We start from the raw sequence: 19,346 nt of genomic DNA, 5'->3' as shown, positions 1-19,346 counted from the left end.
AACGCTCGGATTCAATACCCACAATCATTTTTTTTATAAAAAAACACCTCTATAGCCCACCCACCCACACCAACACCACAGTCTTAAGAGCTTAATGGGTGTCACTGGTCACCTTTCAGTTTGTAGATCTGGTACTGGTTTGGAAGTGCTCAATTTTATCTCATTCTCTTCTTCAAAGATCACCTCCTGCAGATCACTGGTGTCTTGTTAGCGGATTGCCAACTTACGTTGCTGAAAATGGATTTGTAAGTTTCAGGTTTTTTTTATACAGCTCCATATGTATAGGTGTATTTTGTTTAAATCTTTATATCAGTATGTTTCACAATAATCTAAATATATGTGTAAGGGCTCCTCCAGGTGACCTCCTTATTTAGCATTCATCCTGATTTCCTTGCACAAATTTAACCCAAAGTTTAGATTATATCTGGAATTTACTTTAGGTTTACTTTACCCAGGATCAGTGTACGTGAAGAAGTCTGTAGCCCCCCACTCTGTAGAAGCATCATCTAGAAGTGCCCCCAAGAAGATACAAGCAAAAATACTCTACTTGGCCTGTCTGCTGTAACAGCTGACATCTGACATTTAAATGGCACAGCTTCTTTTTATTGTATTTCTCTCCCTCTCTCTCTAGATTTGTAATATGATGAATGCACCAGCAGATGAATACTTCAATTTTCAGGTAGTGTCTTTTCGTTTATTGCATTAACAAGTAAATAATGCTAAGATAAATACACCAGCACTAGAGATGGATGAGACAATTCTTGGTCTGCTTTTTGAATTGAATTGACCTAATTTGCCAGTCTTAGATTATACGTGGGTTGGAATGTAGCAACCATTTAAATGCCCGGAAGAAATAGTATTTTAAGGTAAAATGCACTGAATAGCACAGTAATGCATATAAAAAGTGTGCAATTTACATTTATTGATTGATTAAATTTATATCTTCCCCCCAAAGGATTCCAGGGCGGCAAGTAATAAAAACATCTAAATGTGAATTTTCTCTCTCTGTGTGTGTTTAATTTGCAAAAAACAGGGCACACAAAATGCAAAACTGACAGGGGATGAAAGTTGACTGATCTATCCCTCCATCGTGTTCACACAGGCATTATAGTGCTTTAATAAGTGTGTGGTAATGTAATTTCTTTTCTTTTTCTCTTCTGCAGAAAGAAGCTTTCGATGAGACAGGGTGGATTGTTAAAAATGTCTTATCTTTACCTATTGTCAACAAGAAGGAAGAAATTGTCGGTGTAGCTACATTTTACAACAGGAAAGATGGCAAACCCTTTGACGAGCATGATGAACAGCTTACTGAAGTACGCTCCAAGTTGCTTGACATTGTCAGGCCACAATCAGACACTGGAGGGAGGGTGTTTTACCATAATTGAAAATTTAAAAACAAAATACTAACATCTTACACTACACTTCAGTATCTTGGGATAGTAGTTGGTATGTATACAACCTATCCTGAGCATCTAATATATAGTCATAGTAAGTGTGAGGATTGGGGTGTCACTGTTGTTTTTATCAAAAGAAATTTCCTATAAAAAGTAAAATTTTCTATAAAAGATAATGCCAGTGGGTTGGATCCAAAATAGTGGATAAAGAACTTGTTCACTAATTAGTGATGCTCAAGTGCTAGTGGAAGACTTAGCACGGCAAATTATCTACAGCAAGCATCATAGTGGTGCAAAAGGATCACACAAGTCAATTGATTACGTTTTCGCTCCGCTTGCATTGTGTCTCCTTTGCATTGAAATGAATTGGGTAGGATAACATAATCATGTGATTTACGCAATTAATGAATTAACTGTAATGATAACATAATTACTTGTGTAAATTTGGCAATTTCACTACTGTGGACAGCTAGACAAATAGCATAGTTTGTGGTATAAATCTAACTGCAGCAGAATGGAAACAGCGCTGCATGAGATGAACACAGGGTGGAGCAGAAAGCAATTGCCCAGTGTAAATATTACAACTAATTTAATCCTCCTTTTCTGTCATCATTGAAGGCCTGTTTTGTTCAGCAGTCTTCATCTGTCTATAAAAGACAGGTGTTTTGCATTATCACAGTGTGTGTGTGCCTTCCCAGCTGTGCAGAGCAGATGGAAATACCTAAATGCTTATATTTATTTACTCCGTTTCAGATGCTTACACAGTTCCTGGGATGGTCTGTTTTAAATACCGACACCTATGACAAAATGAATAAGCTTGAAAACAGAAAAGACATTGCTCAGGAAATGCTGATGTATCAGACAAAGGCAACAGCGGCTGAAATTCAGAGCATATTGGTGAGTGTGAATTCACTTGTACAGAAATGAAGTTCAGATATTTTTGTGAGATCAACTGAACTCAATGGTTTTATTTGCTTTTTCCCCCCTGTTAGAAATACAAAGAAAAACTGAATTTAGATGTTATAGATGAGAACTGTGATGAGAAACAACTTATCAAAATTTTGGTAAGTAACTAAAGGCATACTTATATTTGATATGGGACAGGGCATTCGTTGTTTGTTTGGGATGGTGTTAGACTCTCCCCAGAGGATCCGGTACAGAGTCTGAGGATACTCCTATTCTGTCTTTCCACTGAAGGCGCCACTGAGGTAGTTGCTGGGGCATGCAATGCCTGTTGCCAGTTCCACCTGCTTCACCATGTACAAGGATAGCCTGGCCACAGTAACTCACACCCACATTGACTACTGTATTGACTACCGCTTGACTACTGTGCATCCTGAAGATGGTTCAAAGACCTCAGATGATGCAAGATGATGCAGCATGGGTACTGACAAGTGAGAGCATGGAACACTGTCACAGAGCCCCATTCAAAGTGTTGGCTCTGATATATAAAACCCTAAATGGCTTGGTGCGGGGGGACTGATACCTGATTATATGAAAGAACGCCTCTCCCAATACTATCCTGCCCATGATCCCAGCTCGGCTGCGGAAGTGCTATTAGGCGTACTATCGTCAAGGGAGATCCAATTAAGTGGAACTGGGCTACAGCTTTCGAATGAGCTTTCTGCTGAGATCGGGCAGGCTACTGCACTGAGGTCCAGCAACAGCACAAAACATCATTATTTCACCAAGTCTTTATTCTTTAGTTGTTAATTTATGTTGTTATTCAGAGATGATAAATATTATGAGTGTTGGGTACTGGTTCTAGAGGTTTTAGTGATTTAATTTTGTTTATGTTATTTGTTCAGATTTATGTGATTTGATGTTGCAACAAGCCTGTGACCTTAGGGTGAAGCATGGGATACAAAGTCTAACAAATAAACAAGCAAAGAATAGCTGTTGCTCACACTGGGCTTTTGGTGCAGTTTTGTGAGCTCTGGTGTAGATGGAAGGAACCATGCCCAAGAAAGCATTTGCAGGGGAGTTTGATGAATTCATTGGAACTACCAAATCTGCATGGATCTGCATGCTAGGGTGCATGATCTTAAAGCAGTACCCTATACAATATACCTAAAAGGTTAGGGAATCTACAAGGCAAAAAAATAGCATTTGGTAGGATTTTTCTAAAATGCATTTGGTCAGATATTTACATGGCAAATTCTCAGTGAATTAGCAAGAAATTCCGGGGTGGTTTTTCCCTTCTGTTTCCCTTTTGTATAACTAGACTCTTTTGATAGAGTCGCCTGGAATGGCTTGTTCTGCAGGGAACGTTCTTTGGTATTCCTGCTCTCTGCTTGTATCACTATTTAGTCTGGATTAGCAGAGGCTGGGGTTGGAAAGGATGAGAAAATGTGGGTGACCCCTGCCCTTTGGCTTGTGATTGGGGGAAAATAGCTTTAATTACTTCTACTGCTACTATTCTGTGATGTTACCTACCAGGGAACTAGTTATGTCTCTGCAATTCTCCATCCCCGGTAGAAGTCTACAGCTTTTGCAACTGATGTACTGCACAGCATGGCAGAATGAGCCCTCTCTTGTCCTCATCTGCTTGCTACTATAGCTGTGTGCTTCTCTGTGACTTCATATAGTGTATGCTTTGGTAGGACTGTATTGTAGGGAGACACAGGGATGTTATTGAAAATGGAATCCACACGTTGAGCGTTCTCTCATTTTGTGTCATGTATTTGTTATGTATATGTGTCAGCTTTTCATGGCATCATGCGCTTCTGCACCACTGCCAACCAAATATGTACAGTAGGGGTGATGAAATGCACAGCATCCTATCTTGGCATAGGGAGAAGAAAAATTAATGGGGAATAGACTTGGCACAGAATGCCATTTTCACCAGGAGTTGTGCCCTGAGATTCATTAAACCATTGGAGGGAATCCTCAGGCTCAGGGGCCAGTTGTATCACAGACCATTTATCTGGCCTTCAGGATTCTCCCCAGATCATACCCCTCTCTGGCATTGATCTGTGTTCTCCTTGCATTATTTTGCCCGAGCCCTTGAATTGTGGTAATGCCTCTTGTTTGCCTGGATAGTGAGGAGTGTGTGTGTTGAAAACTAAAAATCAGGGTCCCATGTCCCCCCCCCCGAACTTGTATGTGAGTGAAACATTGGGCTGAAAAACTCTAGAAAATAATGCAGCCAAATTCCTGATAGAGAAGGGCACCTAAATGTAAGGTCTGATCACCCGTGCACTGCCAAATACAACGGCTTTATCCTATTAGAAAGCTTGGAATCCCAGCTTGCTAATGGGATAAAGCAGGTGTTGCGTCTTAAAACTGCCATTGCTCCAGAAGTGACTGACTTTTGCCCTTGACCTGGGATCAGAATAAATAGAAGAGGGAACCGACTTACTTTGAAAAGAATGGTAATAAAAAGGGAGGCATGTTGAGATACTTTTCGTCATTGAGTTTTGCACTCAGTATCCCCAGTGCTAAACAGCAGTTCCATTGGCCACTGTAGAATATGAGTAGATTCTACATTTGGTAGAGAAACAACTTTGGTCACCCTGATCAATGACCAGTGCCAGGAGAGGGATTCCCCTGGACTTCTTAATGACTTTTCATACTATGGAGTGGACCATGATATCCTTCTGGCTAGGCTATCTGGATTGAGAACTGGAGGTATAATTTTACAGTTGTTCTGTTCCTACCTGAACAGGCAATTTCAGATGATGACACTGGGGGACCATGGGTCAGCTCCACAACATTTATACTGTGGTGTTCCATGGGGCAAAGTCTTGTTCCTTGCTTCTTTTATTATCTACCATCAAACCACTGAGTTACGTCACCCAGAGATTTGGGCTGAGATGCCATCAGTATAAGTGCTACATTGGTGCTTGAGTACAGTAACGGACTGTACGAGGGCCAACAAACAGAGTCTCCATTCATATAAGATGGACGGGCTTTCTGTAGCGTGTTTGTCTGTTCGAGTGTGTGTCCCCCTCCCCTGTTCTGGGTGGGGTTGCAGTCCCTCTGAAGGAACAGGTTTGCAGTATGAGGATGCTCCTTCAACGGTCTCTGTCACTAGAGGTGCGAGTTTCCACTGTGACATGAATCCCCTTTTACCAGCTTAGGCTGATTTGCCAGCTGTTGCTCTGGTAACCTTTCACTTAGATTACTGTATGTGTCAGCTGCAACCGCACACATCGCCGCAACTCGGGAAGTGTCCAGAAAAGGGGGCATAGCAGTACAGAGTGGGCTTACACCCACTCCGCTGACATGCATAGCAGTCAGGAACATAACCCCCACGCAAAGCGATGGATGACTGTAGTTGATAATATGGCTGTTAAACTGCTAAGTGACACTGGACATTATGATCCTGTTGTGCTGGTTTTGATAACTGTGCTGGGTCCTAGTCTGTTCTGGGGTGCAGTTCAAAGTGCAGAGTCTTGATCTTTAAAACCCTTAATGGACTGAGCCCAGGCTGCCTGAAATATTTTTTATTCCCTGCCCACACTTTGAGATTGTCCTCATCCAAGGCCCCTTTTTTAGGTTCTTCCAGCGTCTGACATGTGGTGTGTAACTCTTGGGGGACAAAGCATTTTCAGAGGTGGTGATTCAACTTAGAATGTTCTTCCCATAAATATGTTCTGACAGTTTTCTGGCACCACGTGAAGATTTCTAATTTAATTTTTTCTTTATATTTTTTGTTAAATTGTTTTATTTGAATATTGTTTTTATAGAGTAGCCGCTTTTAGATTATTTTAATGTAGCAATGCTTTAACAAAGCAATGTCCTCTATATCTTTTAGGCTATGCACCACTCTCCAAATAATACCTGGCAGTCTAAGGCAGGCATCCACAACCTTAGGCCCTCCAGATGTTTTGGACTACAATTCCCATCATCCCTGACCACTGATCCTGTTAGCTAGGGATCATGGGAGTTTTAGGCCAAAACATCTGGAGGGCCGCAGGTTGGGGATGCCTGGCCTAAGGCTACAGACATACAATAGTTTGAAAGAACATTCAAAGTGGTGCGAAAGTTAAAAAAAATTCTACAACATACACTCATGCACATGTATTTTGGCCTTCAGTTGCCTTTCATCATCAGACAGGTTTTGTAGGCTTTTGAAACAATTCTGTTTTGAAAACCTGCAAAACCTGTTGAGCCAGAGGGGGAAGTGGGATCATTATACACACCAGGAGCTGCAATCTGTCTATAATCATGTCACCTTCAACTCTCTAGGGGGAAAAATAATATTCTCCAGAACCAGGCCTGCCCAACCTGTGACCCGCCAAGCTGCACATAGCCCACCAGTGGCCATTAGCAGCCCATTCAACCTTCAAGGTTTGCTGCTTTGCCTGGCACAGCAAAAAAGAAAGAGAAAAGCAGGGTGGCTGGGGTGGGTAAAAGTCAAGCACCTGGCAACCACAATGGATTTTTTTTTTTTTTTTGGGTGAGCTGTGTTCAGTCTGATGGGTCACAATTTGGGCCAGTCTGATCTAAACAATCTATACCCTATGATCTAAGTGCATCTAACTGGATGACAAATCTAACTGGATCTAACCAATGCATAAACCAATACCTCCCCACCTTAAAAATAATTTGGAGATATTAAGCAACTTAGTATGCAATGGTAATTTTTCTAGAAGTGTTGCTTGAAACATGAGAGATCTGTATATTCATGGTGGTTTTGATTCCAAAGTGTTGGCATGGCAACCCTCCCACAGAAGCTGAAGACAGAAAAATTATCTCTGCCTAATCCCTTGTGACATGTCAAACTGATGGGGTTTTGTTTTGTTTTTCCCAACAGAAAGAGGAACTGCCTGAACCAAAGGATGTAGAACTTTATGAATTTCGCTTCAGTGACTTCCCCGTTACAGAACATGAGTTGATCAAGTGTGGGATACGGATGTTCTTTGAGATAAATGTTGTGGAAAAGTTCAAAGTACCAGCAGAGGTCAGATATGTTTTGCCTTGTTTCCCTAAGCCTGTGTCATATGAAACAAAGAACATAGTATTACCTTTGCAGACCTAGCATGCCATTAATAGTCCTAAATATGAGGCAGATCTGCTCTTGTATATATATATTCAGCTGTGGTGCCCCAGGATGCTTTCATCATGCAAACTAAGCCAAGGAATAGGCGGCAACACAACACAGAAGGGGCAATATGGAGTGTAGGCCTGACTATGTCATAGGCAGATTCACAGGCATCTTCCATCTTATTCAGCTGCTCCTGATAACTGGCATCAGTCAGTCACCAGACAGGATCGCCATCCCTTTGCATCAGCTGGGTGTCTGGTGCTTTGGAAACTACTTAAGTGGGCTTTGACAAAGCCCTACGGTTTCTGATGATGATGATGATTTGTATATTATTATTTGTTGCCCCAGTCACTCTGGGAGGCTTTCTGCAAATGTAAAGCACAATAAAACACCAAACATTAAAAACTTCCCTATAAAGCCCTGCCTTCATATATGTCTTCTAAAAGATGTGTAATTCTTTATTTCCTTGACATCTGATGGGAGGGTGTTCCACGAGGGCGCCACTACTAAGAAGGCCCTCTGCCTGGTTCCCTGTAACTTTACTTCTCACAGTGAGGGAACCACCAGAAGGCCCTCAGAGCTGGACCTCAGTGTCCTGGCTGAATGATGGGGGGTGGAAGCACTCTTTCAGGTATACTGGGCATGAGGCTGTTTAGGCCCAGCCTTTACCTATATCATGTCATGCATAGGGTGGGTGGAGGCAGATTACTCAAAATGGTCTTGTGAGCCAAGATGAGCTGAAAGGGGACTCAAACCCTGGTCTCCCAGGTCATAGTCGCAGACCCTCCAAGTGCCCCTATTTTCCAGGGGTGTCCCTGATTTAGAGAAGCCATACCGGTTTCTGATTTGATCCAGGGATGTCCTACTTTTCCTTAGGATGTCCCCATTTTCATTGGAAAAAGGTTGGAGGGTATGGAGCTATCCGACTCCCGAGCCATCTGAAGGCAATCCTGTATAGGGAAGTTTTTTTAAAAAATGTTTTATGTTTTATGATGCTATTATATATGTTGGAAGCTGCCCAGAATGGCTGGGGCAACCATGTGTGGGGTATAAATTGTGAAATTATCACTATGGCATGGGACGTCCCTATTTTCATTGGAGAAATGTTGGGGGGGGGTGTAGTCCAGCATTCTAACTTTTAATGCTATACTGACATGAAATCAGGATTATAAATCTCAACTTTATTATATTACAACCAATTTTATAGCTGTGGTGAAATAGCTTTGTATTTTGTTTGCAAGACTTAAAAGTACAGAGAATCAAGTGCATTTCATTTGCCACAGGTGCTTACAAGGTGGATGTATACCGTGCGAAAAGGCTATCGCGATATCACTTACCACAACTGGCGGCATGGATTCAACGTTGGGCAGACCATGTTCACCCTTTTGATGGTATCTTTTGTTTCTCTGGATCTATGCCTAAATTTGTTTTTTCATTTGTAACACACCTGCAGAGTTGCAACATTGTTAATTGTTTTTTAAATTTTTAAAAAAAAAAACCCTTCTCTTTCTATAGACAGGTAGAATAAAGAAATATTATACGGACCTAGAAGCCTTTGCTATGGTATCTGCAGCTTTTTGCCATGACATTGATCACAGAGGGACCAACAACTTGTATCAAATGAAGTAAGTGGTGTCTGCTGACATATACATCTGGAACAACTGTCTTAAAAGTAGGGAACATGATTGGATGGTGGTGAAAGAAATTGCCATTATCTAAAGAAGCCAGTTCAACTTAGTGCCTAATGGATCAGACCACATATGCATCTAGGCTAGAATCTTCTTTTCTACAGTGGCCAACCAGGCACGTTCTTATGTAGTGGATAAATTTGCTGTATAATCAATCTTAGTGGTGGTGGGAGCAACATGCATCATTTATTGGTCCTCTTGTTCAGATAGCCACTTATTGCAAAAACAAAACAAAAACCCAAAGAACCCACCACCCACACTTCCATTCACTTCCATTCCTCCTTTTATATCTACAGTCAGTTGTCTGCTACTTCATGGTGGTCAGCTAGATCAGTCAAGGAGGGACAGCTGAACTCTGGGCTCAGCTTATCTCTTTCATGCACAAAAGTTGAAGTCAGTAACTATATTGTAATAGGATGGACCAGCAGGAAGACATGTTGTTGGTACTCTATGAATGAGAATAAGGTAAAGGTAAAGGGACCCCTGACCATTAGGTCCAGTCGTGTCCGACTCTGGGGTTGCGGTGCTCATCTCGTGTTACTGGCCGAGGGAGCCGGCGTACAGCTTCCAGATCATGTGGCCAGCATGACAAAGCCGCTTCTGGCAAACCAGAGCAGCGCACGGAAACGCCATTTACCTTCCCGCCAGAGCGGTACCTATTTATCTAATTGCACTTTGATGTACTTTCAAACTGCTAGGTGGGCAGGAGCTGGGACCGAGCAATGGGAGCTCACCCTGTCGCAGGGATTTGAACCGCCGACCTTCTGATCGGCAAGCCCTAGGCTCTGTGGTTTAACCCACAGTGCCACCCGCGTCCCTATGAATCAGAATAGTTTCCTATTAATTAAAAGCAAATTAGTGTGGATAAGCTCTACAGTATATAAATACATGATTCAGAAATACACCCTGTGGAATATTTTAAACTATATAATTGTGTTTCATCAGGTCAGCATCTCCACTGGCAAGACTTCATGGCTCTTCCATTTTAGAAAGACACCATCTAGAGTACAGTAAAACCTTGCTACAAGATGAGGTCTGTTTCTGTGTTACGGTTATTTATTTGTACTTTTTTTTGCCCAGAAAGTCTGTTATTAGCTACTTATGCACAACTTATACACAATAGTACTGTGATCCCTAGTTTTTGTTTTTATTTTTGGATGACTAGGAAATACTAAGACAGTTTACTTTAAGTAGATGCATTATTATATAGTAGCATATACACATGGAGTAATTTTGTAAGCTGTATTGATTTGCAAAAAATCTCAATCTTGCAGAGTTTAAACATCTTCCAGAACCTAAATAAGCGCCAGTATGAAACTGTTCTACATTTATTTGAAGTTGCAATCATAGCAACTGACTTGGCTTTATATTTCAAGTAAGTGCTAAATTCTTTTCTACTATAATGCTTCCTTCTTATGGAAATTTAAAATGCAGCTACTGTGGCCATTTTATAATTTTTTAAAACTTTTTTTCTGTGTAGTTTTTCATGTTTTGAGCCTACTAGATTAAAAAATGTTTTTAAGTATTACTTTTTTTAAAAAGCAAAAACATAAACAATGTCAAAAATAAATGCAAAACAAAATAAAAAATCCTTCCAGTAGCACCTTAGAGACCAACTAAGTTTGTTCTTGGTATGCGCTTTCGTGTGCATGCACACTTCTTCGTGCATGGAATGATTTTTTTTTTTGTGTCTCATCATGTGGAAAAAAACTAGTCAGATATCCTGCACACTGTGTACATATTGGTGCATATTTAAACTAAAGGATACCTGAAAAGTGACAATAATGTGATTCCATTGTTAATCTTAACAAAGGTTTACCTGACAGGGTTAGTCCATCAGGTCATTACTGCAATTAGAAACCCAACGTAATTAACTTTAGTGCCTAATATCAATCAGGTTTCTTGTTGGGCCTCATAATTCCATTTCAGAGGCCCATGTTGGGCTCCAGGACAGTAAAATTCCCAAGTAGGCTGTAAAAGGGACCGTGTGTGCATTGTAAAAGTCATCATATTTCCACAGGAAAAGGACTATGTTTCAAAAGATTGTGGATGCAATTGAAAAGATGGAAAAAGAAGAGGAAGCAATTAAATATATATCTATGGACCCAACCAAAAAGGAAGTAATAATGTAGGTCAATTTCATTTTATCCTTCCTCCACTAAGGCTAGTACTGTTTTTCCTCCTGCTATAAATCTATTATTTTTATTTAAAGGGCGATGATGATGACTGGCTGTGACTTGTCTGCTATCACTAAACCTTGGGAGGTGCAAAGTAAGGTGGGCATCTTCAGAATCAAGTTTGACGTAATTTTTATTGAGAGAAAATATATGAGGCTTTTATTTCAGTAATATCTAGATATATGTTTGATGCTGAAGCAGGTGAAGATGTTTGTTGATTTCCAGATTTGTTCCCTGCCTTTTCTTTTTCCAAAACGAGATTACCATAACAATAATAAAACAGGAATTCAACAGCTTTAAGAAGTTCAGAAGAGCAGGTCCTGCTGATCAGACCAAGGGTCCATCTGGCCCAAGCACTCTGCAAAGCCCTCGAGTAGATGGTCTTTGCCATCCCAAGCAACTGGTATTCAGACAGATATTGACTCTGGCTATGGCTAAGAGCTAAGGCCAATCATTCAGGTTTGATCATATTTTAAAGCCATCTAAACCATTGGCCATAACCATCTCTTGCAGCAGTGAATGCCACCAGTTAGTGATTTCCAGAGGGTAGCGAGTAGACAGCATACCATTCATTTCCAGCTGTAGATACTGGAGTAACATATTAAATACTTGTAAAATGCATTCGCTGTGATACATTTCAATTCAGTTGGATTCAGGACATGCTTGTGGTATTCCAAAACAATCAGAATGTGTGGCAAATATATCTTATTGGTCATTTTTAAAGAGTTATCATTATGATGGCAAAAACGCATTCTTCTGCAATGTTTTCTATGGAATAGATTGAATGCTGTTTTAGGTTACAATTGCTGTTTAATCTTGAATCTTTCAATAGAAGTCATTGTTCATTCCTAGGTTGCCATCATGGTTGCAAATGAATTCTGGGAGCAAGGTGATCTTGAACGAACTGTCCTACAGCAACAGCCAATTGTAAGTGTTTCATTGTGATTATATTATCTATTATATTATTTTCCATTTTAAAAACAGGCAATTGACGGGACTTCCAAGTATTTTTCAACTGACTATATCTGCTTCATTCATTTTTTAGCCTATGATGGACAGGAACAAAGGTGAAGAACTGCCCAAGCTTCAAGTTGGTTTCATTGATTTTGTGTGTACTTTTGTATACAAGGTAAGATGAATAATTTGAGCGTCATATTATTCCATTTTTACATACCTAAATTTTAGATGTAAGGAATTATAAGAGTCAAATCTGCATGTTAAATGGGTTGCGATTGTGCATGTTTTGAACTGTTGAGTCTCCGTAAACATCTCCTACTGGTATTACTCAAAGCTTTTCACATCAGGATGTCTGATCCTCCCTACTTTTAAAAGTTTCCCTTCAATGTAAATAGCACCATTCTTATCCTATACCTACACCAAGGACAGAATTAGATTTTCATCAGCAAATGCATTGTTTCTAATCACAAATTTGCCTCTTGGGACATTTACAAGGGAGAATCCAACACTTTCCCTCATTTGACTGGGAAATCAAGTTTCTATGCCAGGCTGGGGGAATTAAACACCTTCTGCCCATTGACAAATGCTACCTCATCCTGCCTTTGCACACCAGAAACCTTCCTGCTAGCAAACTCTTAGTTCTGCCCTGAGATCGTATGGCGAAATAAATATGTTTGTCACCGCAGCTTGCCAGCTAAATGCCATCTGTAGTCCGCACGTGTCAGAAATGTCTGTGTTACCACTGTAGATGCACCATTTCACCATGAAAGGTCAGTTTATGGATCTGCACTGTTTACTTAGGAATTCTCAAGGTTCCACAAGGAAATTACACCTATGTTTGATGGTCTTCAAAACAACCGGGTGGAATGGAAGTCGCGAGCTGACGTGTATGAAGAAAAGATGAAGAAGATTGAAGAAGAAAAGAAAAAGCAAGAGGAAGAAGCTGCCAAGAAAGGTTAGGCATATAAAAATGTGTTCCTACATGCATGCACAGGCTTGTGCAATTTGGGTAACTTTGGCTGGATTTGGCATTCAAGGCTAAAGTCTGTTGATCAGCACTTAGTGGTAAGTAGGGATGGAATGGGCTGGATTAAGAGATTCCGTGAGCTGAGCTCTGCAAATGGAACCTTTGACTCACAGAAGGGGAGAGAGGCGATTTTCAACGGTTCCCCTTTCTGCTTGCTACGCCCCCTTCCACCCCACAAAATGTGTTCCAGAGTGCGTTGGGGGCTCTGAAACACCGTGGAAGGTGGCAGAAGGAAGGTAGAGTTGGTTGAAAGTCATCTCCTCTGCAGCTTTCATGAGCAGCAGCCATCAGTGGGTCACTAGCCCTTCTGTGAATAGAAGAAACCTCTGGTTTTGCTGCTGGAACATCAAGTCGTCTGGTGCTTACTCTCACCATCTTAGCTCAGTACACCTTTTGCTCAGTTCATCTTCCAGGAAACACAATCACAGTTCAAACACCTGTGTTACATGCACCCCAGTCTCTGAGTGGTAAGAGATTTCAGGAGTGCCAGGCAAACCTCAGGTTTGATTTCCTGAGAATGCAGGTCACTGGAAACTGTGGTGCCACTGCAAATGCTAGATGAACACTCGGTTGTAGAGAGACTATACTGGACAAAGGTAGTATACTCTCCCTCCCACCATGAGTTCCCCCAAGCGTGTCAGCAGAGAAAAAAGCACCTGCATGGAGGAGGAGAAGGAAGAGAATTCTCCAAGGTACGGGGGGGGGGTCCTCTCTTCAATATCTTTTACCTGCTCAGAGGTTGCCTAAGTGCATCTGCCCTATCATGTCATTTGCTGCTGTATAGGCTGCAATCTGATACCCACTTACCTCAGAGGAAGCCCCATTGAACTCAGTGGAACTTAGTGGGGAAAGTGGAAGAGCTACAGTAACATTAATTGCCACTTTGAAAATCCTTAGCAAAATCTCCCTTTACACACTAGAGAAATCAACTGGTGTTGTTACCTGTTGAACTAGACATCTATTTCTAGCCTAAGTTTAAGAAGCAAGTCCTTGCAGAAGGAAAAGGAAAATGGCATGAGCGATTGAATCGACTTCATCTTATGATGCTTTCATAACTTTTTTAAAATGCCTTGTTCCCTATGAGGATACAATACTTTATTTTCATGCTGTTCCTTGCACAAACCTGAGTCCAAAACAAATAGTATCTTTGCCAAAAACAATAGAAAATGCTGTTGTATCTGTTACTCCAGCTGCAACGACAAGTTCATGTTCATGTTTGCCTTCTGGACTTGATATTTCTCAGGCTATTAGCAAGACTCATAAAAAGGCAGTCAGCCCAATCCTGCTAAGGAGATCTGCATGAATAAACAGGCTTACCACTTACTAGATCTGGAACTAAGAGTATAGGATCAGGTGCAAGTGAAAAAGTCTATTCATCTGTACTCCACTGCCTTGAATAAGATGCATATTCCAAAGTGCATTCCATTGTGTACATATTCTCATGCAACGAGGTATGTGGTATTACCTTGTGGATACATAGCTAGGGCTACATCAGGGCCAATAGCTAAGTTGGTTTGTAGGAACATAGAAACTGGCACCCTACACAATTCATTTTTTCTTTTAAACGATGAGATGCTTTTGCCTTTTCTCTTCCTATGGAAAATGTGGGTGTCTTTGGGAAAGTGCTTTGGTCCTCTGGTCTGCTATTTTTAATTTCAAAAAGAAAAGCTGCCTTTAAAAAGCATATTTTAAAAGTAGGTGAAGACAAGAGATAACATGGAAAGATTGCTCCTGTAAAAGCTATGAAAATATTATTTCTGGCAGGATGTATTTAAAATAGTCTGTACAATATTCAAGGATTATTATTAGTCATTACAGTGTTGCAGTGAAACAGTAAGCTTACAAAATCAGGGTCTTTATAGAAAGAGATCAATGGTCTAAAAATTGCAGAGTAGTAGAAACACTTTAGTTTTGTATACAGGCATGTAGGGACCATTCAGATACTTCACTGATACAACAGTGCAATCCTGAAACATTAGGTAAGCTTGCCATTGGAGTTCAATATATGATTTGGATTACACTCATATCTTTGGACCGCCTGGTTGTGATGCTGCATTGAATGCTTGCCTTTCAAAATAAAAACTAATTTTATTTGCTGAACCACTACAGTGGAAAGTTCAGAACAGAAAATAAACAGGATGATATGAGATATTACAAAAATTAAAAATCAATATTTTGAATATCATGCTGTTAATTATAGGTAAACATTCCAGAGGCTAGGCCACTGATCATGTGACGTGTTTCAATGCAGGTGGAAAGGGTCGAAAATAACCTAGTAGCATGGTGATCCACAGCTTTCAAATGTAAGTTTTCATTCTAATGTTGCTATGTTAATTTACATGAACCAGAAAGCAACAATTTGCTTTACTACGAAGATAAAAACTATGACCAATTAAAACCTGTGGAATCATTTGAAAGACGTTGGAAGCAATAGAAAAAGTATTTTTAGGGTTTGATTTTGAGATTCAATATAAGTTCTTGGGTTTTCCCCCCCATGTCATCTGTATTCAGGACAAAAAAAAGTCCACGTTTTTCCCTCCCAAAGAGTTTGGAGGATTATATTGACCTATGATTTAATTTTCTGTCTGAAGACTTTTCATCAGCTACACTTTTGTCAATGCAGTTAAGTATACCTAGTTGCTGAAACTTTCCAGGAAGAGTGGTTCAGTGTGTGTTTGTCCTTTGAAAAGTTTTCATATTTTGTACCATACCTTAGGTGAATAATATTTGGTTATTATTCATCAAGTTGCTAAATGGTTATTCATCAAATGGCACAATTGCTGATAATTTGTTGAGCTTTAAAATGGCCAAACACACGTGCTTTTCATGCCACAAAGTAAATGCCTGTAAAATACCTAATGAACACTATTAAAACACACACACATCACCTCAATAACCCTTTGCGTTCTGCTTTTTATTAGCTGAAGCAGCAGCAGCAGCAGGAGGCGGTGGAGGAGGAGGAGGAGGAGGAGGTGGTGGTGGAGGAGAAGAGGGCAAATCAAAAACATGTACAATTTTATAAGTGACTTCAATGGCACTAAAAAAACATCAAGGACAATATTTCTGCTACAGTGGAAGAAATCTAGGAAGATCTTCAGTGAGCCTGGGGATTTCTCTGAAACATAAAGTAGCATACAGTCCAGTCCTTACTTGTCTGCCATTTCCAGTGGAATCAACAGTGACAGCACTGGGAGAAAACTGAAAAAAAATCATGACGAATGGATGAAATATAATCAGAGATTAATTTGTACAAGTGGATTGTGGGTTCATTTCTTGGGTTGCTGTCATCCTCAATTTATACAGAATGTTTTTTATTAAACGAATTGAAGCTGCATACTGTCAGGATTTTTACACCATTTTCTGTCAATTTCATATAAGCATCTCTACATTGCACACCTTGTAATCCCATAATTAGTAATGGAGAGCAATAGGTTTTATATTATGTTTAGCCCTTTCATCTGGAATTATTTATCTTCTTTTCCCTGTACTGTTACAAATAAAGTTGCAGCAGATGTCATGTTAGTAGCTGTAATTCCAGCATCAGATTTGTGCCTATAAACAGACCTATTGCACATGCATATATACACCTTGATCCAGAGATTTTCAATGGGTGCAGGAGCTGTAGTGCGGAGGTGAGCAGTCTTAAGGCCTGCAGGATCTACTTTGCTTTTTTTACTAGCATGCCGAGGTTCACCAACCAGAACCAGATGCAAAATAGTGGTTCAAGAGGGAGGACGAGTGCTCAGAAATAATGACAAGGTACCTTTGTCCACTCTTGGTCTCCCACCCAAGCTTTGCTTCAGAAGCTTAACTTAGGTGTTGCGGAGGGGGGAGCCTATTAGTTACTGCTATCAGTTATCTAAGAATCAGACAACCTTGCCAATTTCCCAGAGATCACAACCAGCCTTCAGCCCACTTGAGCAGATAGGGAGAAATCCCATCCATAAGAGCTGCCCTATTCTTAAAAGGAGGTAGTAAATCTTTGCCCATTATTTTGCATATGTGGATCTGTTGGATCCACTGAAATGAATAGAAGGTTCATGTACACATGAACTCTGCGTTCTGCTAATCACCTCTGCAGTGTGGGAGCTACTGTAGTGTGGCTCTTTCCCACACTGAAAAGATAAAATCTGAAACCTGAGACCACGTTGGTGGAACCCGTGCTGTATATCGGTCATCTTCATATCAGTATTTCCGTTTCCATACCCTTCCCACTTAACCTGGCACTTCTCATGATAGCTTTGTGGTACAAAATGAATCGTGCCGTCAAAAGTATGTGAGAAGGCAGTATATCTGTTAACAAATCACACAAACACAGCAATTTTATCCGCCGTAACACTAGAACTTGGGGCAACCCAATGATGCTGAATGTTGGGAGATTCAAGTTAGACAAGACAAAGTACTTTTTCACTCAGTGCTATGGAATTCATTTCCCCACAATGTACAATGACCATCCACTTAGCTGGAGGATAAGGCTATCAATGGCTAGTAACCAAGATGTTTATGTTCTGCCTCCCCTGTTGGAGCCATTATGCCTCTGTATACCAGTGGCTGGACCTGCTTGTGGGCTTCTTATAGGCATTTGGTTGGCTACTGTGAGAACAGGCTGTTAGACTAGATGGGCCTTTGCCTGATTTGCCAAGCCTCTTCTGTTCAAATCAGCAAGGGTAGTTTATAAATGGGCATCTGTCTTGAAAGCATCCGCCCCCTAAACCCCAAGTTCAGTTCTTGAATAAGCAATAATTCTCAGTCAGTAAACAATGCAAAACCCTTTTCAACCCAGTTGTAAATACTTCGGCCAAAATCTAAAAGCCTGAATGCAGCTCACAGGCATTTGTTTTTGTGTTTTTGTGCATTTCTTTCCGAAAAGCTTCAACCGCCATGCAAGTTAAGCAAACAGTTTTAACTCCATGTGCATATACAGATGTTGTATATATGGAAAACTGTGCCCATTACATGACATTAAGCATCCAATCCATATCTATGTATCTTTTCAGAGTATGCTTGATCACTATGGGCAAAGGAAATATTTTTCATTGATAAATCTTTATCTGCTGTGCACTAGGTTACTGAAATCAAAACACAACTGCAACAATTTATTCAAATGTGCTATGACTATGATCCTCAAATCATTTTAGTATCAAATGTTTTGCTAAGCCAGCCATTTTGTTTTTATACGTCGAAACAGTGGCAAATAACTTTGGGGCAGAAATGCAAATACAGCTGTACAGCACCTGCTTCTATAAACTTCTAAACATGCTACAAAAATGTTCCCAAAAAGGGTCAGAGCTATACAAAATACAAGAGTAACCCAATGATACAGTGTTTCATTAAAATTTATCATTTGTTCGATTATTGATTACTGGGCCAAATATTTTATGCAGACTTTTACAATGCCATAAAATACATAACTATATTATTTTTCTGTATTAAATATAGATACAAGAAAGAAATACTAAGGTTGCTGTTGATCATATACTTTGTATTAAAACAAAAATCACCATATTAAATATGTACTGACAATTTTTTATAACTGCACTGGAAATAACTACAAGAAAAGCTGGACCTTGACAATGGACACTTTATAGTGTTTGAAACAGCAGATATTGTAGTGGACTCTTCCAAAGCCCTGAGAGACATGTTACACAGATGCAAGCTGATTGTTGCTTATTGGATTTGGCTCCCAACCAAACTTACAAGAAGGCAAAGATTTAACCTTTAAATCCACCTTCTTATCTAAAGAAGCCTTCACACACAGACAGCTACTTTTCTTTGCTATTCAAGGACACACTTAATGATTTATCTTCCTTCTGTGTGCATGAATGCTGAAAAAATATAATTAAATAACATTAAATGTGTGTAGAGATGTTCCAATATTCACTCAAGCTGTACACCAGGGTAAAAACATGTTCATGAATATAATATGGATATGTTCAATTAGGGTTATTTTTTTTAAAAAAAACGTCTGGTCTTTTATTACCTGGCATATTTAATTGTCTACTGTCAAAATGATAAGCACACTACTTTAAATATAATTGTTCCACGCCCGCCCGCCCCAGAAAAATTAAATGTAAATGTCATGCAAAAATATGCTAATTTCTTTTTAAACCT

At 40.0% G+C, this 19,346-nt stretch overlaps 1 protein-coding gene across 2 annotated transcripts in view; it reads left to right on the top strand.

Moving 5' to 3' along the window:
• The window catches only part of PDE6C (phosphodiesterase 6C), a 42,159-nt gene extending 25,402 nt beyond the window's left edge, over window positions 1–16,757 (top strand). The window contains exons 7-23 of one of the 2 annotated variants that reach the window (XM_033149263.1): window positions 179–245; window positions 632–679; window positions 1,164–1,313; window positions 2,148–2,291; window positions 2,387–2,458; window positions 7,156–7,302; window positions 8,670–8,777; window positions 8,902–9,011; window positions 10,020–10,107; window positions 10,349–10,449; window positions 11,095–11,202; window positions 11,287–11,350; window positions 12,104–12,178; window positions 12,297–12,380; window positions 13,010–13,163; window positions 15,487–15,538; window positions 16,157–16,184. In XM_033149263.1, the coding sequence (XP_033005154.1) occupies window positions 179–245; window positions 632–679; window positions 1,164–1,313; window positions 2,148–2,291; window positions 2,387–2,458; window positions 7,156–7,302; window positions 8,670–8,777; window positions 8,902–9,011; window positions 10,020–10,107; window positions 10,349–10,449; window positions 11,095–11,202; window positions 11,287–11,350; window positions 12,104–12,178; window positions 12,297–12,380; window positions 13,010–13,163; window positions 15,487–15,506 (1,540 nt within the window). In that variant the 3' untranslated portion in view covers window positions 15,507–15,538; window positions 16,157–16,184. The other variant, XM_033149262.1, reaches the window with a different exon arrangement.
• The last annotated feature ends 2,589 nt before the right edge of the window (window positions 16,758–19,346 follow it).

This window comes from Lacerta agilis, chromosome 5 (assembly GCF_009819535.1).
Source record: "Lacerta agilis isolate rLacAgi1 chromosome 5, rLacAgi1.pri, whole genome shotgun sequence".
NCBI classification, from domain to species: Eukaryota; Metazoa; Chordata; class Lepidosauria; order Squamata; family Lacertidae; genus Lacerta; species Lacerta agilis.
This window is presented reverse-complemented; position numbering and strand designations above follow the sequence as displayed.